Source organism: Gossypium hirsutum, chromosome D12, assembly GCF_007990345.1.
Source record: "Gossypium hirsutum isolate 1008001.06 chromosome D12, Gossypium_hirsutum_v2.1, whole genome shotgun sequence".
In the NCBI taxonomy this organism is placed as follows: Eukaryota; Viridiplantae; Streptophyta; class Magnoliopsida; order Malvales; family Malvaceae; genus Gossypium; species Gossypium hirsutum.
The window spans coordinates 59,654,079-59,681,016 of NC_053448.1; the positions used below are offsets into that span (position 1 = coordinate 59,654,079).

Genomic DNA, 26,938 nt, shown 5'->3' on the forward strand with positions numbered 1-26,938 from the left:
ATATCTCAAAATTTACCGCTTTTTGGTAGTCGAACCGTAATAGAGAGACTTGATACAGGTCCTTTTTGCATAATTATCCACAAAAGTTGGGTTACTTTTAAAATTGAAAAAAAAAACTTCATCCAAAGTATGGATAAAAGTGACATGATATGGCTTAAAAAATCGATTTTGAAATCGTGAGATGTGATATAATATGATTGTATCCATTCGAGGGTCAATCTTGTCCAAGACAAGCTCCTTCGACCGATATTGTAAATCAGTAAAAGAAACCCCCATATGTTGTAATTTATGACCATAACAAGATGTTATGTGGTATGAAGTTCGATCATTTATGTGTTGAAAATCATTCTCGTTCTTCATACCAGAACGATCTACAATTAATATTAAACAAGTAAATGTCGGAACCACAGGCAAGGAAACACGATGAGTTGGATCATGCAGGTGGACGGTTGGTTGTTGGTGTTTGAACTTAGGAAGAAACAAGTTCTCTAAGCATAAAAAGATGTCATATGTCGGTTCATCTAACCTCAGACAACAAACGAGAACATGGCACTATTTTCTTTGTAGTCTGGTAGTTGCCAAACCAATAGCAACCGTCGATGATCTGTTTACTTTGCCCTGCAATGGCGGCGCAAGCACCTCAAAACTACATGGATATGATCATGTGAAGGGGGCAAAAAAATCAGATGAAATTAAGGATCATATAGAGCTTTTGATGGTGTCTGAGTTACATGAAATGGGGATTGTCACCATCTATTCATTTTATAAGTTCAAATCATACAACTTGTAAGAAATCAAAGGCTAATAGTGGTATTGCCAACTCTATCCAAGCCTTCCATTAATCTTCTCTTTGCTGACTTGGTTCTGTAACACCATACCTCGAATGCCTCGCTCAAGTCAGGATACTTAAGCTGCTCGGTTTTCATCCAATCCGACAGAATATCTGCTTGATCGTTAGATGGCAATGCTAGTACTAACGAAACGATCGCCCCCTCAATACTTTGGCACAAGTCTTCATCCATCTTGTAAGGGAAATCTGTATCCTCGTCAGCTTTTGCGTCCAGGAGAGGCTTTATCTTCCTTATATAGGGTAGCCATGTCTTCAGCAATTGGACTCGACACGGTGCAGGAAGAATCACGTTTCCATAGCCGACAGCTTCCAGAACTTTCCCGGTCACTTCTATAAGCTTCACTTTCAAAACCCACATTGCATTATCAAGTTTCTTGTCTTCAACTATCTCCAAAATCTTTCTAGACATCTCACCCCAACTACAAACAAAGTCCTTCATTAAATCCATTTTGGGGAGTATGTTGCACATCCACTCGACATCCGAAAGGCACTGTAAAATTCTAGTCTCGGCGGTCTCGGCTGTGATGTCGGGAACGAGAAGAAAGGAAGACAACTCGTTTTCAAACAATGAACAAACTTGGGAAAGACCTGATTTTACTACTGATTTTACTTCATCATCTGCTGTAACTAATGGGGTGTCTTCATCTCCTCCAAGCATGAACTCCACTTGTTCCTGTGCAGATGTTTTAAGCTCGTCTCCAAAGGGTGGACAAGATCCACCTATTGACGTGGCGAACCGAACTGCAGAAATAAACACACTCTTGGTAGCACTTAAATCCATTGGTTGGATCCTCGCCAATATCGGCATTGCTACCGGCCCCAGTTTCAAGACTTCTTTTACAATTTGTTCCTCTTCCTTATCCTCCCAAGGAACAGCCTCCAAATACTGGATGCAGCAGTTTGTAATGTTTTCACAACGGAATGCAATTGCCAATGGTAGAACACCGAGAGCAGATTGAACCGAGTCCAAGGAATCCAAAAGTGAATTGGTGGGGAGATACAGTAATCTCAAAAGGTTAACATGATGATCATAAGTAGAGTCCGAGCAATGAATCTCGATGCAGGAGCCCGAGCCAGGATTAGAGAGCCGATCCGCAAAGAACCCGCTTTTACTTACGAGAACAGATGAGTGGGAGTAGAACCATTCAGGCCTTCCTTCGCTGTTTCTCAAGCGTAAAACGACATCACTCGTACCTTTGTCACCGAAACTGCAAGGCTTGGCTACTGCAGTTAGGTCCATGTGCAGAGATAATGAAAATGATATTCATGCTTCACAATTCACACACCTGAAAAAAGCATTATTCGAACTTAAGTTCCGGCAGAACCGACACGAATTCCGGAAGTATGAGAATAGATCTATCTTCCTCTATCAAAACATATGCTTCCTTGCCCCAAAACAATACAAAATCATAGTATCCGACAGAGCACAACTAACAATAATCTAAACAGGAAATTATGAAATTGTTCGGTTCTTGAGACGTTGAAGCAAGAATTAATACCATAGCCTAGAAAGGAAACCAGTTCATCATTTTTTTAAAAAGAGAAATATAATAAATTTTAGGCTTTTTAGCTATCACTGAGAAGATGCAAAATTAGAAAGTTAAGCATCATATTTAATGAATATCAGAACACAGAACATAGATTACTCTTTTCTTAATCCCCAAACCAATAAGACATAGAACATAACATTCAAAATCAATTTTTTTCCTAGGAAACCAAGAATAAGACAATAGCAAATCAATAAGCAATTAAAAACATAATTAATATCACATTAATGGGGAAAAAAGCTTCATAAATGATAAAATCTGAATTAAGGGAAATAAAAAAAACTGACCTTTTCAAATACCCATATTGTATTGAGAGCAGACATAAATTTATCTTAACTTCAACATAACAAATCTGGTGTTAAGTAAAGAACATAGAACAGCAGTTCTTTCTCTCCCTTTGGGTCTGGGAAGTGAGTTCTGTTTCAGGTAATAAAATGAAAAAGCATGGACAAACCCAAAGCACCTTTTAAGACAAGTTTCTGAAATGACGCAACTAGCCTCGTGCTTTGCATGTTAGAACTTGACAAGTGGCTGGGGGGTGATGGGGTACCTTACTCTTTTGGGGGCATTGTAGTTTTAACAAACATATAAGGGCAAGAATGTAATATCATGGCACATTTAACTATGGTATGTGACAAATGATGGGTTGAGACTTGAGAGGTGATATTATTTTTGTGGTTTGATGGATTAGATCTTAGAGATCATGGTAAAGTTAATATCTTTACATTTATGGATTTTTTTAATAGTTTAATATTTATAATGATTAAATATATAAAAATTAATATTTTTAAATATTGTATTTAAATTTTGTGAATAAAAAGTTAATATTAGAAGAATTTTGTTTTTATTTATAAATTTAAATTCAATTCGACTTTAAATTTATCCGAATTCAACTTAAATTTATTGAAGCAATTGTATCAATTTCCCAACATTACAAAATTATTATGATGATGATATTTCAGTTCAGTACCTTTTGGAGATTCGATATATATTTTTTCTTTAATTTTGTTGGCTCAACTTGTACAAGTTGCAAGTTTATGCACAATTATTTAATGCCGTCGGCCAATTAACCATAAAAAAGAAAGAACTGAATAAAAGTCACATGAATAATACAAATTTTTAATGGGATTAGTTAATTTGATGGGTTGAATAAAACATTAATGATTATTTATATCTTTATTAAAAATGATATAATATAATATTTTTTTGGAAGGATATTTGTCTATCTTAGTAATAAATCTGAAATTAAAGATTAGGAGGCCACTTGCGCAAGTTGTAGCTATGATTAACCAATAGCAATCTAGAAAAGGAAAAAAGCTGCCTACATTCCAAAGTGAGTGTGACTGTGATTAAAACAAAAGCTAAAACCAAGTTATGTCTTGTCTTCACTCCCACATGTTGTTTCGCTGCGAATTCCACGAATATAGATGGATATTTTGGTCTCGCACTCAATATTTTTTATATGGATACGACCAGCCCAAATGTCAATAAATACCACCTCTGCCAGTCAAATAACCATTGCAGTAAGGCTTTGGAACACATGATTGCATCACTTACTCTATGGGGCCTTTGAGTGATGGTGGTGACGGGGGAAATGCATTGTGGGCTGGTATTTGAAATAGAGCCCAATCAAAACTTTCTGAATCTTTCTAGGGTTTTCGAGCCTTTTTTTGTTTTATTCAGTTTATGCAAATAAATCAAAAGACCAGGGTCTTTTGATTTGAATCAGTTTGGGTTATTTGAAAGATGGCGGAAACGATACGTACATCAGAAAAACCTTCTAATTCCTCCTCGTTGAATCCTCCTTCCCGTATCATCTGCCATGTGTATGTTCTTCTTCCTTTTCTTCTTCATTTTTTTGTGAATTTCAGATTATTTGTCCAATATTTATTTATTTTTCTCAACTTTCAACTGATTTTGCACAGGTGTCAGAAGCAATTCTCGCAATACACTTGCCCTCGATGTAACTCCCGCTACTGCTCTCTTCCTTGTTACAAGGTAAGGCCTCAATTTCACGCTTTCTTCAATCAGAAATTGGTTTTTTTTCTTTTTTTGTTTAGTTTGTTCTGAAATGAAACAAAAAGTTTTTTTTGTGTGATTTTTTTTACAGTCTCATAGCATTCGCTGTACCGAATCATTCATGCGAGAAAATGTAGTCGAGGAGCTGCGCCATCTTCAATCTGACGATCAAACTAAATGGAAAATGCTTGAAATTCTGAAACGTTTCCATTCCGAGGACGAAACCGAACCTTTAGATGAAGATGTTGATGGTATTTTCCTCGATTTTTTTTTTATGATAATGGGTATTTTCCTTGATTTTGAAGTACCTATATATATATTTGCTTTGTTTGTTTGCCTAATATAAGCCTTGATTGAATTACTGTATCAATGAAAAATGTAATTTGGATTTTTTTTATGGCAGATTCAATTCTTTCGGATGACACTATTCAGAAGATTTTGTCAGGTAATCTTTGGTTCAAATTCTATGTATTAATTACTGTGAAAGTACTTGTCAAGTCCCTCTATTATAGGGTTGGATCAAATTAGTCCACTTATTATTAAATGGATCAATTTAATCATTATACTATTAAGAAGAATTAAATAAGGCTCATTAGTAACATAGTTATCATTTAATGTTTAAAAAAATTGTCATGAAAATTATTTTTTCATTTGCAGCTCAACTCCAAATAGTAGATTCCCTTTGTAAAACCATAAGAAGATTTCAAAATCTTAACTCTTTTAAATTATACACGACATTTTTTAAACTTTGAATGTTAACTTTGTTGAAATTTGGTTTTATTTGATTCTTTTTAGTAGTACAGGGACTAAATTGATCTGTTTAATAATAGAGGGATTAATTTGATCAGGTCCCTTTAATAGAGGGACCTGCCAAGTACATTCACCTTTTAATTACATTGATTTGTCTTATGAATTTTGTGTTAATCTATGCTTGAACATAAATTTCTGTTGTTTCTTTTTTATGTAGGAGGTGAAGTTAATATCAATGATTTATCCCTTGAAGAGAAGAAACGGTTCCAAAGATTTTTGGCATCTGGAGAATTGAGTAAGATGATTGAGCCGTGGGATCCTTGGTGGTTAAAGCCTGCTGCCAGAACAATCTGTTTAAGCAAGGATGGAGCTCAACTTATACAACCTATGGCCAATCGAGAAGATCTTGAAAGCGACCAACCAAGCGATATTCCTTGTGGCCCCAAAACTCCACTTCCTTCGCTTCGTATGCTCATTTCTACGGAACCATCTCCACTCTTAGCTGTTCATTTGGTTGATATCATATATAGTTACTGCTTCACGCTTCGTGTCTACAATGGAGATTGGCAATCGGATGCTGTAGGATCAGCAATGGTGGTATTGAGTATATCATCTGTATTAGGTCAAGCTGGACAGCCTGAGACTGTGCAGGAAGCTTTGTGTTATTGCTTGGAGCAAACCTGCTCTCCGGCTTACCGGCACATCGGTGGTTTGCAATTTGGATTGGCACTTGTTGATGACATAACAAACCTACTTTCCCTTGGAAGTCCTGCGTTGATCTGTATGCTTTGCGATCTACAAAGGATGATTATGGCTGCGGGAAGGGAGTTGAAATCCGAGAAACAAAGAAAGCTGAGGAAGTCCGAAACGAAAAGCAAGCTGAAACTTGCTGAGAGGAAGGTTTATTTCATAATGTGTTGGGTTCATGAGCAACCGAACAAAGCATTGTCTTCTTTGGCAGCCATTGTGAGTGCAGAAAAGAGTTCATTGATGGAATATGGAGGCAATAAAAGTTTTTCCAGAACAGAGAAGAATGCAGCAGGAAACAAGGGCAAAGCCTTGATAGAGGAAATGTAAGGGTGTTAGTTGCTAAAATAACCCTTTTTTTTAATAATTTTCAATATGGGAATTTTGTTGTACATGTACGTGAACATTTCTGATGTATATTTAATTCATATCTTAGAGGGATACTAACCAAAACAGAGTATCAGTATCCATCCATGTAGGTGTTCCATAATGTGCTTTTAGCTTAGCATTCCCAATTGATATACTCTGTTTTAAAAATGTGATGGTAAATATATTAGAAAGTAATATAGATTGAAAAGGCCTATTTGTTGTTGGGCAATAAAAGGAAAGCACCGAACGACGTCGTTGCGAAATCTATTAATTTCACAGCGCATTATTCATTTCAGGCGGTTTTAAAAGGTCTAATTCTGTCACCTAACCTTTTTCTCTTCGGGTTTTAGAAATTTAGTCCTTGCCCCAGGTCTTTCACACTATGTTTGGTTTGGTGTATTGGCTATGCCAATACACCCCTAATCGGTGGGCCCCACCTAATCCGGCTATATTCTGTTGTTTGGTTTGATGTATTACTAATACGTGTGTAATCCATTACCTTCCTAATCGGTGAAAACCACCGATTTCTATTCCCCTCTTTTGTCCAGATTAGCTACCGCTTCAGCAAACCTCCCTGTTTTACCCTCCCCGATCCCCTTTGTTTCTCTTCTGTTCCTTCTAGCTTCATCCGCTTCTGGGTCTCCAGGTTACTGCAACTGTATAAGAGAAAGGCCTTTGTCTTCTAATTTCCTCATTCTGCACTTCGGTTCTCTCTCTTTGCGGCATCTATCATAGGTATGGCGACAGCCATTGCAGCCCCTGCCAACGCGTCATTGTTCATCTTCTACTCTTTTCTTCACTTCTAAGCTTCACAAATCCAACACCATCCCCGACCCAAGATGAACAATTCCAAATCATATCAAGGTTCCAAGAATACCTCCGAATCAACACATCCCAACCATCCCCGAACTATAAAAAATCGACCCAATTCATCCTATCCTTAGCCGAATCCCTTTCTTTAGAAACCCAAGTCATAGAGTTCGTCCAAGGAAAGCCGCTCGTTATCCTCAAATGGCCAGGCTCCGACCTTTTCCTTCCTTCTATCTTACTCAACTCCCACACCGATGTCGTCCCTTCTGAGCGTTCGAAGTGGGATTATCATCCTTTCGGTGCCCACATCGATGAAAATGGTAATATATTCGCTAGAGGCTCCCAGGATATGAAGTGCGTGGGCATGCAGTATATGGAGGCTGTTCGTAGGTTGAAGGCTTCTGGGTTTCAGCCAAAACGGTCACTTTACTTGTCGTTTGTCCCTGATGAAGAGATTGGTGGCCATGACGGTCTTGAGAAGTTGGCTCAATCCGATGTTTTCAAGAATATGAATGTTGATATTGTGCTTGATGAAGGTGAACCAGATTTTACTTTTTAAAATTTATTAAAAAAATTGTAAAACCATGTTTTGAAATGGCTGATATAGTTAATAGTTAATAGATTGGTGGGCAATGCTTCTTGTTCGTTATTGAGCTTGCCGGTGAGGACCTGAATTTGTAAGTACAATAGTTGGGACTTGGGTATTTGTAGATATTTATTTAATTTTTTTCAGATAATATTTGTATTTGGGTACTTTAGTAAGTGGATTCGGAATGGATGTGGATATTAATGTTCCTATATCCATTATCTGAATCTGTTTTGGGGAATAAGGGATTTGGATATCCAAACTATTTAAAAAATTTTATTTTAAACAAGTATTTGGACTTACTAAATACTGATCTTAGCGGATTTGGATATCTTAGTTATATTTGGATTTGCTGCGGATAGTAAACAGATTTAGATTTTAAAGCAAATTTGCGGGTTTGAATTTTATTGACATTGCAGATATCTGATCCGCTAGTTGGCCGTATATCTGTTAGTGATGATAACATAATGTTGTTTTGAGGAACAGGGTTGGCTTCACCCAATGAGAATTACAGGTTATTCTATGGAGAGAGGATGCCGTGGTGGCTGGTGATAAAGGCTACTGGAGCTCCTGGACATGGGGCGAAGCTTTACGACAACAGTGCAATTGAGAACCTTTTCAAGAGCATTGAGAGTATCAGGAGGTTCAGGGCTTCGCAGTTTGATTTGGTCAAAGCTGGTTTGAAGGGTGAAGGAGAAGTCATTTCGGTTAACATGGCCTTTCTGAAGGCTGGCACGCCTTCTCCCACAGTAAGTCTCTGTAAATTTAGATAATTAGTTGCTAAAATCTTTACTTGTTAAAGTCCTTGTAGTTAGTTTACATGCATTGCTATTAGTTATGATTTCACTAGATATTTTCTTAATAGTATAGCTTCAGATATTTATCATAAAGCACAGAAGATAACCAAATTTTTGCTCATGTCTCAGGAGCAGTCTATAACCATACTTGTCACTTGGCTTTGACGCACTAGAACTTTAAGAGCCCTAATGAGCTTATACCGATTCCTTTCCTCAAACACTTTGGAAAATTAAAGAAATAGATAATCTTTCTTTTAAAAAACAAAATGTTAGTGTATGAATCTTTATACAAGACATGAGGAGCATATACTCTTTGACAAGTAATATGAAGCATCTCATGAGGCTTTTACTGGATATGAAATGTTAGTCATGCACATTGATGGAATAGAAATAATTTCCTACTGACTCAATAGTGGATTTTCTTGTGTCAATAATTTCCTACTGACTCAATAGTGGATTTTCTTGTGTCAATTGGATATAAAAAGCTGCCCACTTGTATGAGTTTCTCATGGTGTGTTGCTGTTTGTGTGATACCGAATTGCTTCCTGAACTAATTATTTCTGTCTGCAGTTTAAGCAAAAGGGTTCTACGCAAGATTACCGGGGAAGGCCACTCATAACTGCTACTGACAGGTCGAATCCATGGTGGGCTTTGTTGGTAGAAGCTATCAAGAAAGCTAATGGAAAGATTGGGAAGCCAGAGATTTTTCCCGCTGCTACAGATTCTCTTTATTTTCGGCAACAGGGCCTGCGAGCTATTGGTTTTTCACCTATGGCTAACACTCCTGTTTTGCTTCATGACCATAATGAGGTACATCTTGTATTATTATCGTTATATGTTAATGTGCATGCTTGCATATTTATGCACACTCACACAAAGTACTGTTAACCCCAATTAGGCGCCTCTTGCATTAGTATTGTCATATTTATGCTTGCATCTTGTATTACAAGTGCAGATAGCCGAAACCTATAGTACTCTTTAACCACAAAGGACTCGTCATTGAGGATTCAAGAAGTTACAATTTTTTGTCATATGCACATTTGGATCCCATCTCTTGCAACTTGCAAGTGGTATATATGATGGAAAATGGATTATGAGCATTTATACACTTTTTCCTCTGATATAGAGTAGAGTATAGAATCAATACACATTATGACCATGTTGCTTGGACTCTTCATTTGTTTTTTGAAATTCCCATGTCTAACACATGGATATGGGGATATAACTTCCAAGGATCCTCCAAATACATGACAAAACATAAAAAGGACTAACCTTGCTCATGTTGGATACATAACCATATCCGACACTCAAACCCGAGTCCAAGTAACTTAGCATTTTAATGAAGGTTGACAGAGATGATCTACCGTGTGAATACAAGTATGTGATACAAGAAGAACTAGAACTCCCTTCAGTTAACATTCACTGCCAAAATGTGATCTGAGTATCTAATTGTTGTCTTTTCTACCTTACTGTAGTTTCTAAACCAAGCTGAGTACTTGAAAGGAATCGACGTATACGAGTCCATTATTAAAGCATATACATCATATATCCCACCTGGAAGAGATAGCCTTTAGAGAGACGAGTTGTAAAAGGGTTAGCACGGTTGGGTACCTTCTTTGTTGTAGCGTTTTCATTTTTCATAGTTCCTTGTCAAAGTTCTACTTGGTGGTTGAATAATGGAGTTTGAGATGAAATGACTCCTTTAAACATTATAGTGCTTTAAACTGATGATTTCTTCAGGGATGGATGGGTCCTAATTATTCAATCTAGGCTTTTATATGTATATTATTTTTGCATGACCTCTATATGCACCTGAACGATGTATATGTACCTGAACGATAATATTTTATATGATATTGATAATATTAAGAAGTCCTAATTGCAATGACCTCTATATGCCTTAAGAGTATGATTTTTCATTTGAGAAAATGGTTATGCTGTGTTTATTTTACTTCATTTCTATCTTTTAATGAGAAAGAAGGGGCCCTTGTTTTCAATGTTGAGTGTTGAAATATAAGTCCAATTAGCATGGTTTTAAGTCCTAAGGTAGTCACATTGAGTTATTCTTAATGTTTAGCATGATCTTCATGTTTTGGCATCTGTTGGGGTATGCTTGATTGATTTCCCTTGATATATGATATTGATTGACTTTACATTGGGTTTTATTATGAATTAGGGATACACTAGTTTACATGTAGAGAATGCTGTCTTTGCTTTGTGTGACTGTTTTATCTGTCACGTTTTTACTGTTAGTGCATCTAGTTTCCAAGCATATAATAACTTAAAGCATTATTTAGTATTTAGTTATTTGTAAGCTGTCTTTAATTATCTGTTAGTGAAGTAAGTACTCACTTTTTGCTTCATTGACCAAGCTTTAACTGACCTATATCAAGTTGCGTTATGTTTCTTGAGGATTACTTCTTAGCTTTCTTTCCCGGTAGAACTTGCTAAATGATTGGCAATAGGGATTTCCTTTAACCGTCCAACCATTTTTTGATCGGCCAGTTGTTGTAATTACAACTTTCTTTTGGATTTTACAAGTTCCCTACTATCTTGATGAAGCTACAGGATGGGGTTTGGAAGTATCTGAGCTTAAGAAACAACTGCAGGAAGCCAAGTCTAATGGCATCACTATTAGGGCCTTGGTTGTAATAAATCCAGGCAACCCAACAGGACAGGTATCAATGAAATGCTTTCAGAAAAGTATATTATAAATGAAAAAGGTTCATGCAATTTCATTTTTCTATTTTTCATTTACGGAATGTGAATGAGCTTATACAAAGTTTGGAATTTTGACACAGAATATAAACTCTTTTACTGTCTCCAGGGTATTATGGAGAGTGTGGAAAAAGGGGAGGTTACATGGAGGTTACTGGGTTTGGTGCTGATGTGAGGGAGCATATATACAAATTAGCATCTGTGAATGTGTGTTCTAACATCACTGGTCAAATTCTTGCTAGTCTTGTAATGAGTCCACCTAAGGTTATATCTTTTGCCATTTAAAGCCAGTTATCTGTTTGTATTCAAATGACATTGGATGTATGACATAGGACTAAATAGATTTTGAGCTTTGACAAGCTGCTTATAAGCATTGTTTCTTATAGAAGAAACACATTATTGGAGAAAGCTTTTGAATCTCCCAACTATTGGATTTGGGTTTCTTTTTGACAATTTGTTTATTGTGCTTTTGTTTAGATGATGAGAAAGGAAAGTCAAGAATTATATTTACTCGTTAAGTTAAATGAAGATATTTGTAATTTAAAAAAATAAAAATTCAATATAAATTTAAAATAAGAGTTTAACTAAAAAATAAGAGTTAGTGGCAAAAATTAATAAAATTTAAATTTTAGTGGTAAAATTCAATAACATAAAAATTAAGTTACAAATTTACTCATATTTTTTTAAAAAATAAAGGCAAATATAAATAAAAATAAAGTACAGTGACAAATTTCAATATTTATCTATAGTATGATGATAATTTCGCACTTTAATACTTTTTAAGAAAACAATATTTGAATTTTTTAGAATGGTACGGTAAAAAAAAATTTAAAACATAATTATTGTGCCAGCTATTTTAAAATTTTTACCAAACACAATTTTTAAAATTTTTAGATAATTTGGTAAGAAATTAACTGTATTCCAATTATTAAATAATATGGTAATTTAAAATAATTTTAGTACAAGATCATATATATCTAATATAATTAATCGTCATTAATTTGAATTTATATTAAATAAGTAATTGAAAATATATATTTTATTAAATTATATTTAATAATAATTATGTTAAATTATATTTCATAGTATTATATATTATGATTTTAGAAAATTCATATAAGAATATTTAATATTAAGAATTTTATTAAATTATATATTTTAATTAAAATATATTTAATAGTAATTATGTTAATTTATATTTTACAGTATCATATATTATGATTTCAGTAAATTAATATAAGAATATTAATTATTAAGAATTTTATTAAATTATATATTTTAATTAAAATATATTTAATAAAAATTATGTTTAAATATGATTAAATTATTTATTATTGATAATAATAATCTTATTATAATTTAAATAACAATAACAATAATCATTTACCAAAACAAATTTATGCTAAGGGTATTCTAGTCATTTTAATTTTTTCCATTATGCTATTACACCTCTATTACATTCAACCAAACACAAGATTACTATTACGCCTCTATTCCATTACATTCAACCAAACAGTTGATTTGCTATTACACCTCTAATCCAATACACCTTTAATCCAATACACCTCTAATCCAATACAGCGAACCAAACGCACCCTCAGTCTTTGTACATTTTTCCAACTACCATCTGTTTTTAGCTTGTACCAACCAACCTTCGGACTCTCCCAATACAACAGCATTTCATGCTTCAGTTGAGTTGGGTTCTAGCTTCCTTGAAGGTGAAAAAACTCCTTTTAAGTGTGCAAAATAACTAAAATTAAAAAGTCCAAAGAGTACAGGGACTAGACACAGAATTAAACCTTTTAAAAAGAATCAAAAGCCAATGGTAGTTACGTAATTTCGAACAAGTCTGTCGTCCAAATATCTGTTACGATCCCCTAATGCATTTGAACCGATCTTCTTCAATCCATAAACCCTTCCCTCTCTATTTTCCCCTTAAACCAACCATCCAAATAAATAGAAATTAAAAGAAAAAACCCGAAGAAAATTCCCTTGCCTCGGATTGTTCTTCGTCCTTCCTTTCTCTGTCAGAAAGAAAGGAAAAACCCTAATATTTTTCATTTTGTAAATTCTGGAGAAATGGTTGATGTAGCCGATAAATTGGCATGTTTTCAAGCGGTGACGGGCCTCGAAGATCCCGATTTGTGTACGGAAATCCTCCAGGCTCATGGTTGGGACCTCGAACTGGCTATCTCTTCTTTCACCTCTTCCAATCAATCCTCTGCTTCCACCATTACCTCCGATTCTGACCCTCGCGATTCTCTTGACCCCACCCAATCCGCATCCAGTTCGGGTCTCGTTCCCGCTCCTAACCCCAGCATAGCTTGGAAACTCGTTACATTGCCCTTCTCTGTGATATCCGGTAGCCTAGGGTTAGTCTCTGGAGCTGTCGGGCTTGGATTATGGGCCGCCGGCGGAGTTCTTTCGTATTCCCTTGGGATGATCGGCCTGGGACAGGGGCGGGGCGGGGAATCATCGGCACGATTGGTCTCGGTCTCAGCTGCGGCTTCTGAAGCTATGGAATTCGTGGCGGCATTTGAGAGAGACTACCCGACGACTAGGCCGAATTTCGTCGGTGAGGGTTTCATGGACGCCTTGCAGAGGTCAAGGAACTCCTTTAAGCTGTTGTTTGTGTACTTGCACTCGCCGGACCACCCGGATTCTCCTGTATTCTGTGGAAGGACCTTGTGTTCCGAGGCAGTGGCTGCCTTTGTGAATGAGAATTTTGTGGCGTGGGGCGCCGACATTAGGGCTAGTGAGGGTTTTAAAATGAGTAATAGCTTGAAGGCATCTAGGTTCCCATTTTGTGCCGTGGTTATGCCTACTACGAACCAGAGGATTGCACTCCTTCAACAGGTATCAACATTGTGATTCTCGCTTCTATTTTGAATTGTTAATAATGCAATAAGTTAATGTTTTTGGGAACCCGAAATCAATTAGATATCCTTTTGGCAAAAGCAGAAACTGAAAATGACCTATTATCGTTCATGCTTTAGATATTTTTTCGTAAATTTTTGTGCAGTTAACCACCTGCTAGGGGTTAAATGGGTAAAACTCAGGGATTTCATTCTAATTCTTTGTCATTGTGCTTCTGCTGAGCAGAAAGTTTAGATGTAAGTTCTTGCTAGTTTTGTTTTGCTTGTTGGTAAATGCCTTTGAATACGGATTTTTGGGTGGGCACTGAAGTTTTGACATGGCGAATAGCTAGGCGTATGAGTTCTTTTTTTAAAGCCTGAAAATGCTGAATAAGTCATCTTCTTAATGATTTATTAAACTAAAGCTTATCTGATTTTCAGTACGCCTACCAGTTCTTTACAGTTTGTTATAAGGCATTTTGTGACTTATATCGTGCTACAATTGGGCTTTGCCTTTTTAGTTTCTTTACATTAAAATGCAGCTTTTGCTCGAATTGTGCCTTCATTCCAGACTACTACATATTAAATTCATTTGACTATTGTTTTTAGTGAATTGATTGGACTCTTTAATAGCATTCCTGTTTCACATATTTTTAACTTTAGGTCAGCATAAAATAATGGAACTAAACCAGCCAGTCACACCAGTTCAACTGTGAACTGGTGGCCTATCTAGTCCAGTACTTTATATAACTTTTCTGAACCAGTAAAACCGGTTTAATTGGTGATCTTGCATGGTGATGCTCTCTTTCTTTGCAGGTTGAGGGACCAACATCTCCAGAAGAAATGCTCACGATGCTGCAGAAAGTGCTTGAAGAAAGTTCTCCTGTTCTTGTTGCTGCAAGACTGGATGCAGAAGAGAGAAGAAACAACATGCGTTTGAGGGAGGAGCAAGATGCTGCTTACAGAGCAGCACTTGAAGCTGATCAAGTAGGCTGCTTTTAATTTTAAATTAGCGGCTTTAATACAGTTTACTACATATTTGGCTAGATGGCATACTCTAGTTTCTTTTTCCTCATTACTGCCATTATATTCCAAGAAGACTGAAAAAGGAAAATAATAATCCCTTCTTTGCTTACTAAATGTATTTGTGCTTTAAAAAGCACCATTGGAATGATAAAATAATAGCCTGACTAATCTTTTCATTTTATTCATGACATTAGGCTAGAGAACGCCAGAGGAGAGAGGAGCAAGAACGTCTGGAAAGGGAGGCCGCCGAAGCTGAACAGAAACGGAAGGAAGAAGAAGAAGCTCATGAAAGAGCAGCACGTGAAGCTGCTGAAAAAGAGGCTGCCCGGGCTAGAATGCGAGAACAAAAAGCCTTATCACTTGGTGATGAACCTGAGAAAGGACCAAGTGTTACACAGGTAATTTCATTTTTCTTGCTTTCTTTATGGTTTAGGCACTTTTATCATCTCAGTTCTAATGATCATTCTCCATCATCCTTGCATTTTCCACTTTTCTGCATTGGCATGCCTAATACTTCTCCGTTGCCAAATTAAAATTAAACATATGCATGTTGTGTTGGGAAAACAGGTATTGGTACGGTTTCCCACAGGTGAACGCAAAGAAAGGAGGTTTCACAGCACGGCAACAATCCAATCAGTTTATGACTATGTTGATTCATTGGGTTGCTTAGAAGTTGAGGATTACAGCCTTGTGTCCAACTTTCCTAGAGTTACATATGGTCGAGATAAGCAATCCTTGAGCTTGAAAGAAGCAGGATTACATCCTCAGGCCAGCCTTTTTGTGGAGCTAAACTAGTCTGAACTGAAGAAGGCTTGATACTTGTCATGTTGTATGATCTTAAAAGTTTTCTGCAATTACTGAAGTAAATATTTTTAATATGCTTCTTGTTTCTAGTTTCAACATAATCAGCGAACCATAATTTGAGATAAAGATAGCAGGGACTCTGAATTCTATAAGATTCGCTCGATCAACCAAATGGCCAAAATTTTCATTTCAATCAACCACTAGTATGTAGAATTATTAAAAGTTTAAAGAAATGTTCATGTATTTTTTTTTTTTTTTGATTTTTTAGATTTCAATTAAACATGCAGCGTTTTTCCTAATTCCATTTATCAAATAATTTTTTTATTATGTCGTTTTATTTATTTTTATGAGATTTCTTTTATACGATTTATTTGTTCTAAAATTACTTTTTAACATTTATGTTCTTGTAACAATCTCAGCTATTAAGTTTGTAGCAAGTCAGTTAACTCATCGTGCTTTTTAGAAATATATATGTATATATATATCTTTATTGAGAAGTCACAATTCCTTTAAAGACAAAATGAGAAATATAGAAGGATTAGAAATCGATCAATAAAATCGTTGCGAGTGTTCCCGCCTATAATCCAGGTGACCCGGGTTCGATCCCCGGCAACGGCGTATTTTGCCGAAATTATGGACCTTTTTATTATTTCTAGAAATTTGCACATCCGTTATCACGAAGGAAACAAAATTGAAAATATGAAACGCTAATGAAGCAAATAAAACTATGATGGTCAAAGAAAGTCATTGGGAGAGCAAGCAAATATAATTATGGTTGTTATAATATATATATATATTAAAAAGTAATTACGAGAGCAAATAAAATTAGGATGCATTGGGTTGTTGATATCTCCATAACGTGAATATTTCATTTTCACACTAAAAAAAAATATTTTTAATTTTGTGCTTTCGAAACAGTTCGTAGTATGCGAATAGCGGAGAAAATTATTTGGTTGGAAGTTAAAAATGATAAAGATCCGTCTATCCGAAAACACAGGTACGAATTTAGTCTAGGATTTATTGCTATAAATATTACAAATTTGATTGATTTTCAAAATTTTAATTTTCGATATGCAAGAAAATTATTTTCGAACTAGATTTTTTTTATCGATCAATTTATTTATAATATTTCTCCAAATTCTATATTTATAGATATAAAAAGTAAAAACAAAATAAATTTCTACTTCTAATGAATTAGAGTCGTAAAATACATCAAACTTATATTGATCTTGATGGATGTCCACTTACTGATAAGATATCTATAACAATGATTTATTTATTTGTGTTTTTTCTATTAGTGCTTAATTTTTTTAGGCTTAATCCACAAGTTGGTACATAAACAATACAATTTTTTCCATTTAGTACTTAAACTTTTTTTTGTCACAAGTGGTACCTAAACTATCTTTTTTTCCAAAATTGGTACATCCATTAGTCAAACTGTTAAGTCTATTTTAAAAGAGGCTTAACTCACAAATTGGTATCTAAACTATGCCTTTCTTTCTTTTTTTTTTCCATTTCGGTACCTAAATATTTTTTTGGTCACAAGCAATACCTAAACTATTTTTTTTCCAAATTGGTACCTTTGTTAGCTTAATTGTTAGTTAAACTGTTAAATTTTAAGAAAAAAGATAACCAATTAAAAATTGATGTAGCAAGAAAGATAAAAAAATATATAATTTTCTTTTACATATATATTCTTTTTTTTTTTTTTCAAAATTAGACCAATAGTTGAACCAATCAAGCCACCAAGTCTCGGTTTGATCAGTTCATCTAGTTCAGTTAAATAAATTATTAAATATTTATAAAATAATAAAATAATAAAATAATAAAATAGAAAAAATTAGTTCAATTGCTTTTATTAGCTTGGTTCAATCGGTTTGTATTGATTCACGAGTCAATCGATTCAATCCCTATCGATTCTCGATCTAGCTTTTCGACCTCTTCAAGTAGAGCAAGCAAGCAATGAAATTCAAAAATAGAATAAATCGCTAATGCCTCGACTTCAAAAGGAAAATTTTCGAGCATTGTCAGCCAATATAAAAGATGAAGAAAGAAAAGAAATGAGAGAGAATGTAAAATAGAAAAAGGAAAATAAAAAAAAATTAAAAGTAGTTTTTTAAGTTTATATGATATCACGATTATTTATTGATTGTCATATTTTTAACGGATATAAAATTTGGTATAAAATAAATAACAAAAAATAATTTAAATATTAATTAGTGGGTTAAGCTCTTTTTGAAATCGATTAAATGGTTGACTAACGAATGTATTTTCTTTTTTAAGTACAGAGAATTTGGTTAAGTTGAAAAATATGGACCCGTGACGGTGATCGACAAAGCGCAGTAAAGCAAAGCAAGAACAATTGATGCCAAAAAAAGTAGAGAAAAAAAAAAAAAAAACTCAGATTTCCAACTGGGCGGAGCGGGGGATCTTTTTTCTACTTTCTTTCAAAAATCCGAACTTTATGGTTTGCCACGCGCGCAATCTCACTCGTTTCACGGGCCTTTCGCTTTTACCTTTTTAACCATATGCACCAGTAACCGCCATAGTCTTTTATTTTTCTTTTTCTTTTGCCTTTATATAAAAATTATTAAAAAACAATTTATTTAAAATATTAAAAATATAGAAAATTATTTAAAGGTTTTGAGCCTTTAATTTCGGTAACAAGAAAATTATAAGTTTGAAGTATATGAAGGAAATTGATGTTTTATAATATTTACAAGTATTCTATATTTTTATAAAATTGTAGAAGTTTTTAAAATTTATTTAAGAAGCTTTTAAAATTTATTTGAGTATTATAAATAATTCTAAAAAATTTAAAATATTACTCCTTTTATAATTTTTAAATTTACAAGTTTTTTTTATCATTTTAATAATTCTTATATAACTTTTTAATAGTTTTTAAATATTTTAAATAAATTTTCTATAATTTCTAAAATAATATATAATATATAATTTTATTTTTTCCTATATTTTTATGATTTTCTAAAATTTTATAATGTTTTAATTTTTAACCTTAAATGCTGAAAAATCCTCGTAAAATAATTATAAAATCAATTAAATTAGTACATCATCATTTTTTTCATGTCAAACGCTATGTTAGCCGTCACATAATCATTTAGCCGTCATATTATCACTTAACGATCATAAGAATTTCAACGGAAAATTATATTTCAGTAACTCGATTGATTGCTAATTTCCGATTAAAATGATAATTTTCAATTAGGATTTCAATTGATTTTTAATTATTTGACAATATTTTTTAAATATTTAAGCCTTTTAAAAAATATATAATCACTTTTAATTATAGATTCGTTAAAATGAATTGATTTGATTATTTAATTAAACTGATATTGGACTAAAAGTAGTAAATAAGCCTACTACTTATTAATTAATTCTAGCTCGTTATATAAAATATAGATTAATAGTCTATATAATGTATATAAAAGTAAAATAAAAAATAAAAATCACGTAAGCTTAAACAAATTTTTAGATCTATAATTTAAGTCGAATTTAGACAAATATAAAATATATTAATATCATGTTTAATTTTAATTTAAATCCGATTAAACTTAACTTATGAATACCCTAACTGTAAGCATTATGTGGCTCTTTTACCCAAATAGCCCAAAAAAATATTATATTTATAAAAATAACTCAGGTTTAAAAACAATCACCAGAATAACATAAAATGAACAGTACCTACTCTTTTTTTGCACCAATGATTGCCTAATCATTGTGTCAGACTTAAAAAAATTATTTTTTTGGGTTTTGCCTGTCAATGGTCGGAACCCATATATTTTTTAAAAAAATTATATAATACTGATATACGAAAAAGAAAAAAAAAAGAAAAAAAAAAATTTTGGGTGCTGGCCTTTCAATGGCCGGCACCCAGTGAACAGTAAAAAAATTTCTTTTTTTTCGTGTAAGAATCAGATATAAAAATACGAAAAAAATAATAATAATAAAACTTTTTTGGGTGCTGGCCTGTCAATGGCCGGCACCCAGTGAACAGTAATTTTTTTTCGTATCAGAATCAGATATAAAAATACAAAAAAAATAAATAAATAAATAAAATTTTTGGGTGTTGGCCTGTCAATGGCCGGCACCCAGTGAACAGTAAAAAAAATTTTTCCGTGTCAGAATCAAATATAAAAATAAGAAAAAAAATAAAAATAAAATTTTTTTGTGGTGCTGGCCTGTCAATGGCCGGCACCCAGTACACAGTAAAAAAATTTTATTTTTTTCGTGTCAAAATCAGATATAAAAATACAAAAAAAATAAAAAAAAATTTAGGACTTGGGGGATTTTAATATACAAACTAAATTCTAAATTTACAAAAAATATATAGGACTTGGGGGATTTTAATTTTGTAATAGTAAATAGGAGGAAATAGAAATTTTTTTTATTTTTATCGTATTTTTATATCTGATTCTAACACGAAAAAAAAGAAAAAAAATTTTACTGTGTACTGGGTGCCGGCCATTGACAGGCCAGCACCAAAAATTTTTTTATTTTTTTTGTATTTTTATATCTGATTCTGACACGAAAAAAAAGAAAAAAAAATTTACTGTTCACTGGGTGCCGGCCATTGACAGGCGAGCATCAAAATTTTTTTTTCGTATTTTTATATATGATTCTGACATAAAAAAAAAAAGAAAAAAAAATTTATTGTTCACTGGGTGCCGGCCATTGATAGGCCAGCACCAAAAAAAAATTAAAATTTTTTTTCGTATTTTTATATCTAACTCTAACACGAAAAAAAAAAATTTACTGTTTACTGGGTGCCGGCCATTGATAGGCCAGCACCCAAAAAAAAGTTTTTTTTTCTTTTTCGTATATCAGTATTATACAATTTTTTTAAAAAAATACATGGGTTCCGGACATTAACAAACCAAAACCCAAAAAAATAATTTTTTTTTCTTTTTCGTATATCAGTATTATACAATTTTTTTAAAAAAATACATGGGTTCCGGATATTAACAAACCAAAACCCAAAAAAATAATTTTTTTAAGTCTGACACAATGATTAGGCAATCATTAATGCAAAAAAAGAGTGAATACTGTTCATTTTAAGTTATTTTGGTGATTGTTTTTAAACTTAAGTTATTTTTGTAAATATAATTTTTTTTTTGAGCTATTTAGGTAAAAGAGCCGCATTATGTAGTAGTGGTATGATACTACCTGCAGGGCTAATCAAAAGAACAAACCCCTTCGCAGCCTCCTATGCCAAGTTAGCTAGATGATTCGCATGTTTGTTGCCTTCTCTAAGAACATAACGCACTTCTACAACCCAACTCGCATGCTAATCAACAATGAGTCGTGGGATTCCAAGACTCTTGGCCAACCGTAACCTAACAACACCTTCACAACTCCTAAAAAATTAATTTTAAATGTTGTATTTTTTATTAAACCTGAAATTAAAATTTTTATTTATGTTAAATTATTTAATTTTAAATTACATTTTCATCGATAATTCAATAATATAAAACTAATATGCATTAATATTCAACATTTAAATATATTCATTCAATTAAAAATTAAACGGATAAAATCATTTATAGTACATGTAAATTTAAAAATTAATAAATATAAAATGAAACTACATTAAAATTTAAATGGTAAAACTTAAACCTAGAACACAAAATTTTCAAAATTTTAATTTTATCATTTCAATCAAAATTTCATTTGTAAATTATATACTTATACATTTTTTTCACGCACATCGTGTCAACTTCTCATAATTTAATTTATATGAAAATCTATAGGTAAAAGTATTAGAGAAGCCTATGTACTTAGAGGCGGATTGCATTTCGATCCCTCTATTGAAAAATGCGTAAATTAGTCCTTATATATATCTATATAATTTCTCAAGGTATCTACGGAGCGAGCCCAGTAACTAATGGTAGTAGATGTTGGCCACGAGTTTTAAAATCCCTCCATACCTAAGGCGAGGATCAAACCCTCACAATAACTAAAATATCATTTTGATTTCTTAAAAATTTTCTTAACAATAATTCTAATAAAATAAAATTTATTTTTTAAACAAATATAGGCAAAAAAATTAAAAATAAAAAAGTTACATTTTAAAAATTACTTAACTACAGGGAATTCCTGATGCTTTTACCAAATCTATAATTCTATATATATTTTACTTTAATTTAAAAAATTAAGGAAAATATTCCTTGGTAACAAAGACTTCTATGTATTTCCAGCAACTTGGTGCATAGCAATTAAAATCCAAGTAATTGGTTCCTTTTAAAAAACTCCAACCTCAGCCACACTCTCCTAAACATGCGCGTGTGATTCTTCTACTTCCTTATCCCCATATGCCGTTGCCGATAATGATACATCCGTTTATGCTTTTTTATTTGCCCTTTTAAATTAAATTACTTCCCTAGGCCCTTTCCTTTTCCTTCTTTTTTCTCTCTTTTTCTCTCTTTTTTTGTTTGATAAAACTCATCTCTTTTAATCCTTAGGACTCCAAATTTCCCAGTGATTAGGATTCTTGGTGTCTCAGAAAAATTCAGAAATCTCTTGAAACCTAAAGCAATTAGGGAATAATTACAATGCGGATAGCATTATGCGGGGAGAATTTGGGATTGGTATAAAAATGAAGAGAAAATCGAATCCAGGGAGAAATAGCTTTATGGAATTGGAATACCCGGAGATTGAAGAAGATATGCGTTTGTTCGTTGCCTTCGGATGCCGGTTCCGATTCCGATCGGCATTCGATTCCTACTCTGTGGCTTGTGAAGCGTTCTCTGAAAAACGACAGCAGATTCTCTCCTCTTCTTCTTCTTCGCATCTAATCGGTGTCAGGCTTCATCTCTAATAGCGTTTTCTGCAATTTTTTTTCTTTTGGAGTTTTTCTTGTTTTTCTTTTTTTTCGAGGGTCTTCTTTTTGGCTGTTGTTGTTGGAATTATCGATCGGGTTGCGGCGGCGGTTGGTTCTTTGTACATAGAAAAAATGGAGGTGGCTGATGACTGTGATTTCGCTGAGAAAGATCCGTCGGGTCGGTATGTGAGGGTATGTTTTCTGGCTCCGAATCCTGTTTATATATATATATTGTTCGGTTTCTCTTTGTTAGGGTTAGTATCTGTTTGGTTGGCAAGAAACTTGGAAGGGAGCTATTTAACTTATATTTCTCGAATTCTAGTGGAAATTGTGGGAATTTTTATATGATAATCAAATACTGCGTGCTGATTTAGTAAAAATATTGTCAAATTGCGGTTCAAGGTGAGATTGTCATCAATTTCTTAGTAAGCAAACAGCGTCAAGTTTGAGTAATGGAATCAATTGTCTAGAATTTAACCACCTTTGGTTATAGCTTAGCTTCTACTTAGCTAATAATTTGTAAATATTTCTTCTTTAGCTATTTTTACCGCTCTTGTAAGTTACTTTTTCTTGCTCTAGTCATTGTTGAGAAAAAAGGGAATTAATTGCTTGTTATACTCCCATTTTAGTGAACAATATTAAGCATGATACATATGCATGACCAACCAAAATGCCGATGTTATTCAAGATATTCTGAAATTATTTATATTTTCTTAAATAGTTTGTTTCATTAGAACTTAAATTAGTTTGCACTTTTGAACGTAGTGTTACAATTTTCATTTTTTTTATTTGCTTTATTTTTATTTCCTCAGTATGATGAGGTCCTAGGGAGGGGAGCATTCAAGACTGTGTATGGTTCCAAGACCTATCTTCTTTGAATTTGAATAACTTTGATAGGACTGTCTGTTTGATTGTTTTTTCTGGTTTGGCTGCTACATTGTTGTTTGTAGTTACAAGGGATTTGATGAGGCTGATGGAATAGAGGTTGCATGGAACCAAATCAATGTTGAAGATGTGTTGCAGAAGCCTGAGCAGCTGGAAAGACTATATTCAGAGGTTCATCTTTTGAAGTCATTGAAGCATGTAAACATTATCAAGTTCTACGATTCCTGGGTGGATGATAAAAACAAGACCATCAACATGATAACTGAGTTGTTCACTTCGGGGAGTTTGAGGCAGTGAGTTTTGTGAATTGTTCTTTTCCCATTCTTTTCTGCTTGGTGTTGTCATTCATCTCTGATATGCTGAGATTTGCTTTCCTTTAGATACCGTAAGAAGCATAAGAATGTTGAGGTGAAGGCTATTAAGAGCTGGGCACGGCAAATCCTTAGAGGGTTACACTATCTGCACAGTCACAATCCTCCAATCATTCATAGAGATTTAAAATGCGATAATATATTTGTTAATGGAAATAATGGAGAAGTGAAGATTGGAGATCTTGGATTGGCAACTGTCTTGCAGCAGCCCACCGCCCGAAGTGTAATTGGTACTTCATTTTCCCAAAAATTAGTAACAGTGACTTCATCTAAAACCATTTTGGCCTTAGCAGGGAGAAAAACTTAAACCAATTTTGTTTGAAACTTGTAATGCTTTGTTATTTGTGCAGGCACTCCTGAATTCATGGCTCCAGAGCTTTATGATGAGGAGTATAATGAGCTTGTCGACATATATTCTTTTGGTCTGTGCATATTGGAGATGGTTACTTGTGAATATCCATATAATGAATGCAAAAATCCAGCGCAAATATACAAGAAAGTTACCTCTGTAAGACAACCATCTTCAATACTTTACTTCTCCATAATTCTGTCAAGCGATCATTTAACCTCTCTCAACGTCATTCACTGCAGGGTATTAAACCCGCTTCCCTTGGTAAAGTGAATGATCCACAAATTAAGCAGTTTATTGAGAAGTGTCTTCTTCCAGCATCTATGAGATTGCCAGCTGCGGAACTCTTGAAAGATCTGTTCCTTTTGGCTGAAACTCCCAAGGAGCCTGCCAGTGGTCCACCAGTGAACTTGATCCAGACTGAACCTCATCTGATGGAAATAGATCTCAACTGTAAAATGCTTATGGTCAAACCTTCTACTGAAAGCATCAAAGAAACTCCTCGGTTCTCAGCTCTGGAGCTACAGTCTTTCACTCAGAATAATGAATTTAGGTTGAAAGGGGAGAAGAATGACGATAATACAATTTCATTGACCTTGCGCATTGCCGATCAATGTGGTAAGTGAATCTGCTATATAAAGTGTCTTACTCTCTTCTTTTTGTTTGGAAAAAATAAAGAAAAAGAATTATGTAACGGTTTGTCTTTGAACAGGTCGAGCAAGGAACATCCATTTTTCATTTTATCTGGATTCAGATACTGCTATTTCAATTGCTGAGGAGATGGTTCAACAACTTGATTTGTCAAATGAAGATGTAACTGCCATTGCAGAGTTGATTGATAGCATGATCATGAAGCTTGTTCCCTGCTGGAAACCTTCAGTTGGAAGCATTTCATGCCTACAAGATTGCTTATGCTACCCGAGTCAGGCCACTATTAAGACAGTTGGTGAACAAGAAGTTTTCCCACGGTTGGCTGTTCTTAACTGTCAAGACACCGAAGAATCTTTCGGTTCAGATATATCAGCTGAATCTAATGGAATGGTGGCCTCAGATGGTAGTAACAACAAACCAATGGGATCTTCTGATCACAGTTATGTTGAGTGCTATAACGGTTTGAACGCATATGATTTTGGTTTAGATATTGGGGCTTATAATCATAAAGATACCAGTGACGAGAAAAACCTCAGGGAATATATAGCGATAAAACATTCCGCAAAGAACTCTGACACTTCCTTAATGGATTCTTGTTCATTTGCTTCACAAGACATGAGCTTGTCAAGCATCGGCTCTCTATCCCTTGCAGACAAGGACAAGATGGAAGAGCTGAAATTGGAGCTTGATGCGATAGATTCACAGTACCAGCAATGCTTCCAAGAGCTCTTAAGGATGAGAGAAGAAGCAATGGAAAACGCCAGGAAGAGGTGGATATCAAAGAAGAAAGTATCTGTGATGTGATGTACAAAATCTTTTACTTGCTAACCATCGAGTTTTTTCTCCTCTTCCCTTAGCTTATGATAGTTGCTTCTTTTTTTTCGGCTGTTGTTTGCATTGGAAGATCATTTTCTTTGACAAAATTTCATTTATTTGGTTTATTTTCAGATATGGGATTGAATCTATGATTTCAGTTCATTGGTTAACCATATTGGTTCCTCTTTTGATCATTATTGAGACTTTTGACTCTAATTGGCCTTTAAATTTTATGGATAAAGACTAAAATGTGCACACTTTTTTTACTTGATTGAATGATGCTTCCATGTGATATGCAGTTGTCAACTTCCATTCTATTTTTCCTCTAAAAAACAATGAAAAGAGACAGAACGACCGACAGCCATGACTGGGAAAATTTAGGTCCTTTTTGTTACAAGATAAAAATGACAAATCGTGGTGCTCTGGTCCTCATTGAAACGGAACTACTATTTAAACGTGAAGCAAACCATTGCAGAGTTCATTGATCGTTACTATCCAATAAGTAAATAATTTTGCCTCATAATTATATATGTTCTCATGATGGACAGAATTATTGCCTATTTCCCATTTTCCCTGTTTTTTTCTCAATTATTGAGCTTCAATTATGAGATTGTTCTGTACCAAAATAGTGTTCTAATTTCTCAATCTTCCAATATTTTTGCAGATTTTTTAAAGGACATATCGCTATAGTCAATATCCTATCCCACCCTCATAACCAGAGACAGTAGGGACAAACAACTGATTGACCACACTTTTGGATCTTCCATACAATACAAAATACAAGAACACCAGGGTAAACCACCAGCCACCTCTTAAAGATAAAAGAGCAAATGCTTATCTTCCGCTTTGTAATCTTTCATCTCAAGATCAATGCTCCATTAACTGAATCACTTCTTCCACTTGTATTACTAAACTATAGATTTATCATTAACATTCATATTAACAGAAAAGTTCAAACCTCAGATACTTCGAGAATCTATACATACACTTCAAAACATTTAAAGCACCACTGAAAACAAGCAAACATCAATGTTTGAGCAAGTCAATCTTGATGGCAGAGACTTTAATATTCGATTGACAGTGTTCTACAGTAGATGATATCTCACCGGTTACAGTAATCAGCTATATCGGATCAGTTATTTCCCATGCA

At 33.9% G+C, this 26,938-nt stretch overlaps 5 protein-coding genes across 8 annotated transcripts; 4 read left to right on the forward strand and 1 right to left on the reverse strand.

Annotated features, from left to right (window-relative positions):
- Nucleotides 1–682: 682 nt before the first annotated feature.
- On the reverse strand, nucleotides 683–2,940 carry LOC107947172 (BTB/POZ domain-containing protein At3g05675). The gene is made up of 2 exons (XM_016881745.2): nucleotides 2,685–2,940; nucleotides 683–2,136 (listed from the first exon to the last, which is right to left on the reverse strand). The coding sequence occupies exon 2, from the start codon at nucleotides 2,088–2,090 to the stop codon at nucleotides 795–797; it is 1,296 nt and encodes a 431-aa protein (XP_016737234.1). The 5' UTR covers nucleotides 2,091–2,136; nucleotides 2,685–2,940; the 3' UTR covers nucleotides 683–794.
- A 974-nt stretch (nucleotides 2,941–3,914) lies between these two features.
- Nucleotides 3,915–6,443, forward strand: LOC107947171 (zinc finger HIT domain-containing protein 2). Its single transcript, XM_016881744.2, has 5 exons — nucleotides 3,915–4,223; nucleotides 4,323–4,395; nucleotides 4,508–4,667; nucleotides 4,820–4,861; nucleotides 5,384–6,443. The coding sequence occupies exons 1-5, from the start codon at nucleotides 4,144–4,146 to the stop codon at nucleotides 6,241–6,243; spliced, it is 1,215 nt and encodes a 404-aa protein (XP_016737233.1). The 5' UTR covers nucleotides 3,915–4,143; the 3' UTR covers nucleotides 6,244–6,443.
- A 327-nt stretch (nucleotides 6,444–6,770) lies between these two features.
- Nucleotides 6,771–11,646, forward strand: LOC121203194 (aminoacylase-1). 4 transcript variants are annotated; one of them, XM_041107500.1, is made up of 5 exons: nucleotides 6,771–7,628; nucleotides 8,165–8,427; nucleotides 9,046–9,285; nucleotides 11,038–11,153; nucleotides 11,303–11,646. In XM_041107500.1, exons 1-4 carry the CDS (start codon nucleotides 7,442–7,444, stop codon nucleotides 11,125–11,127), a joined length of 780 nt encoding a protein of 259 aa, XP_040963434.1. In that variant the 5' UTR covers nucleotides 6,771–7,441; the 3' UTR covers nucleotides 11,128–11,153; nucleotides 11,303–11,646. The 4 variants fall into 4 exon arrangements, with proteins under 4 accessions (XP_040963434.1, XP_040963432.1, XP_040963435.1 ...); XM_041107498.1 differs by having other exon boundaries at nucleotides 6,773–7,628; nucleotides 11,017–11,153; XM_041107501.1 differs by having other exon boundaries at nucleotides 6,773–7,628; nucleotides 11,044–11,153.
- A 1,397-nt stretch (nucleotides 11,647–13,043) lies between these two features.
- On the forward strand, nucleotides 13,044–16,075 carry LOC107947170 (plant UBX domain-containing protein 10). Its single transcript, XM_016881743.2, has 4 exons — nucleotides 13,044–14,049; nucleotides 14,865–15,035; nucleotides 15,269–15,472; nucleotides 15,642–16,075. The coding sequence occupies exons 1-4, from the start codon at nucleotides 13,273–13,275 to the stop codon at nucleotides 15,867–15,869; spliced, it is 1,380 nt and encodes a 459-aa protein (XP_016737232.1). The 5' UTR covers nucleotides 13,044–13,272; the 3' UTR covers nucleotides 15,870–16,075.
- Nucleotides 16,076–22,229: 6,154 nt separating this feature from the next.
- LOC107947169 (serine/threonine-protein kinase WNK8) lies at nucleotides 22,230–25,919 on the forward strand. Its single transcript, XM_016881740.2, has 7 exons — nucleotides 22,230–22,908; nucleotides 23,529–23,566; nucleotides 23,667–23,894; nucleotides 23,982–24,202; nucleotides 24,323–24,480; nucleotides 24,564–24,939; nucleotides 25,034–25,919. The coding sequence occupies exons 1-7, from the start codon at nucleotides 22,849–22,851 to the stop codon at nucleotides 25,774–25,776; spliced, it is 1,824 nt and encodes a 607-aa protein (XP_016737229.1). The 5' UTR covers nucleotides 22,230–22,848; the 3' UTR covers nucleotides 25,777–25,919.
- Nucleotides 25,920–26,938: the final 1,019 nt, after the last annotated feature.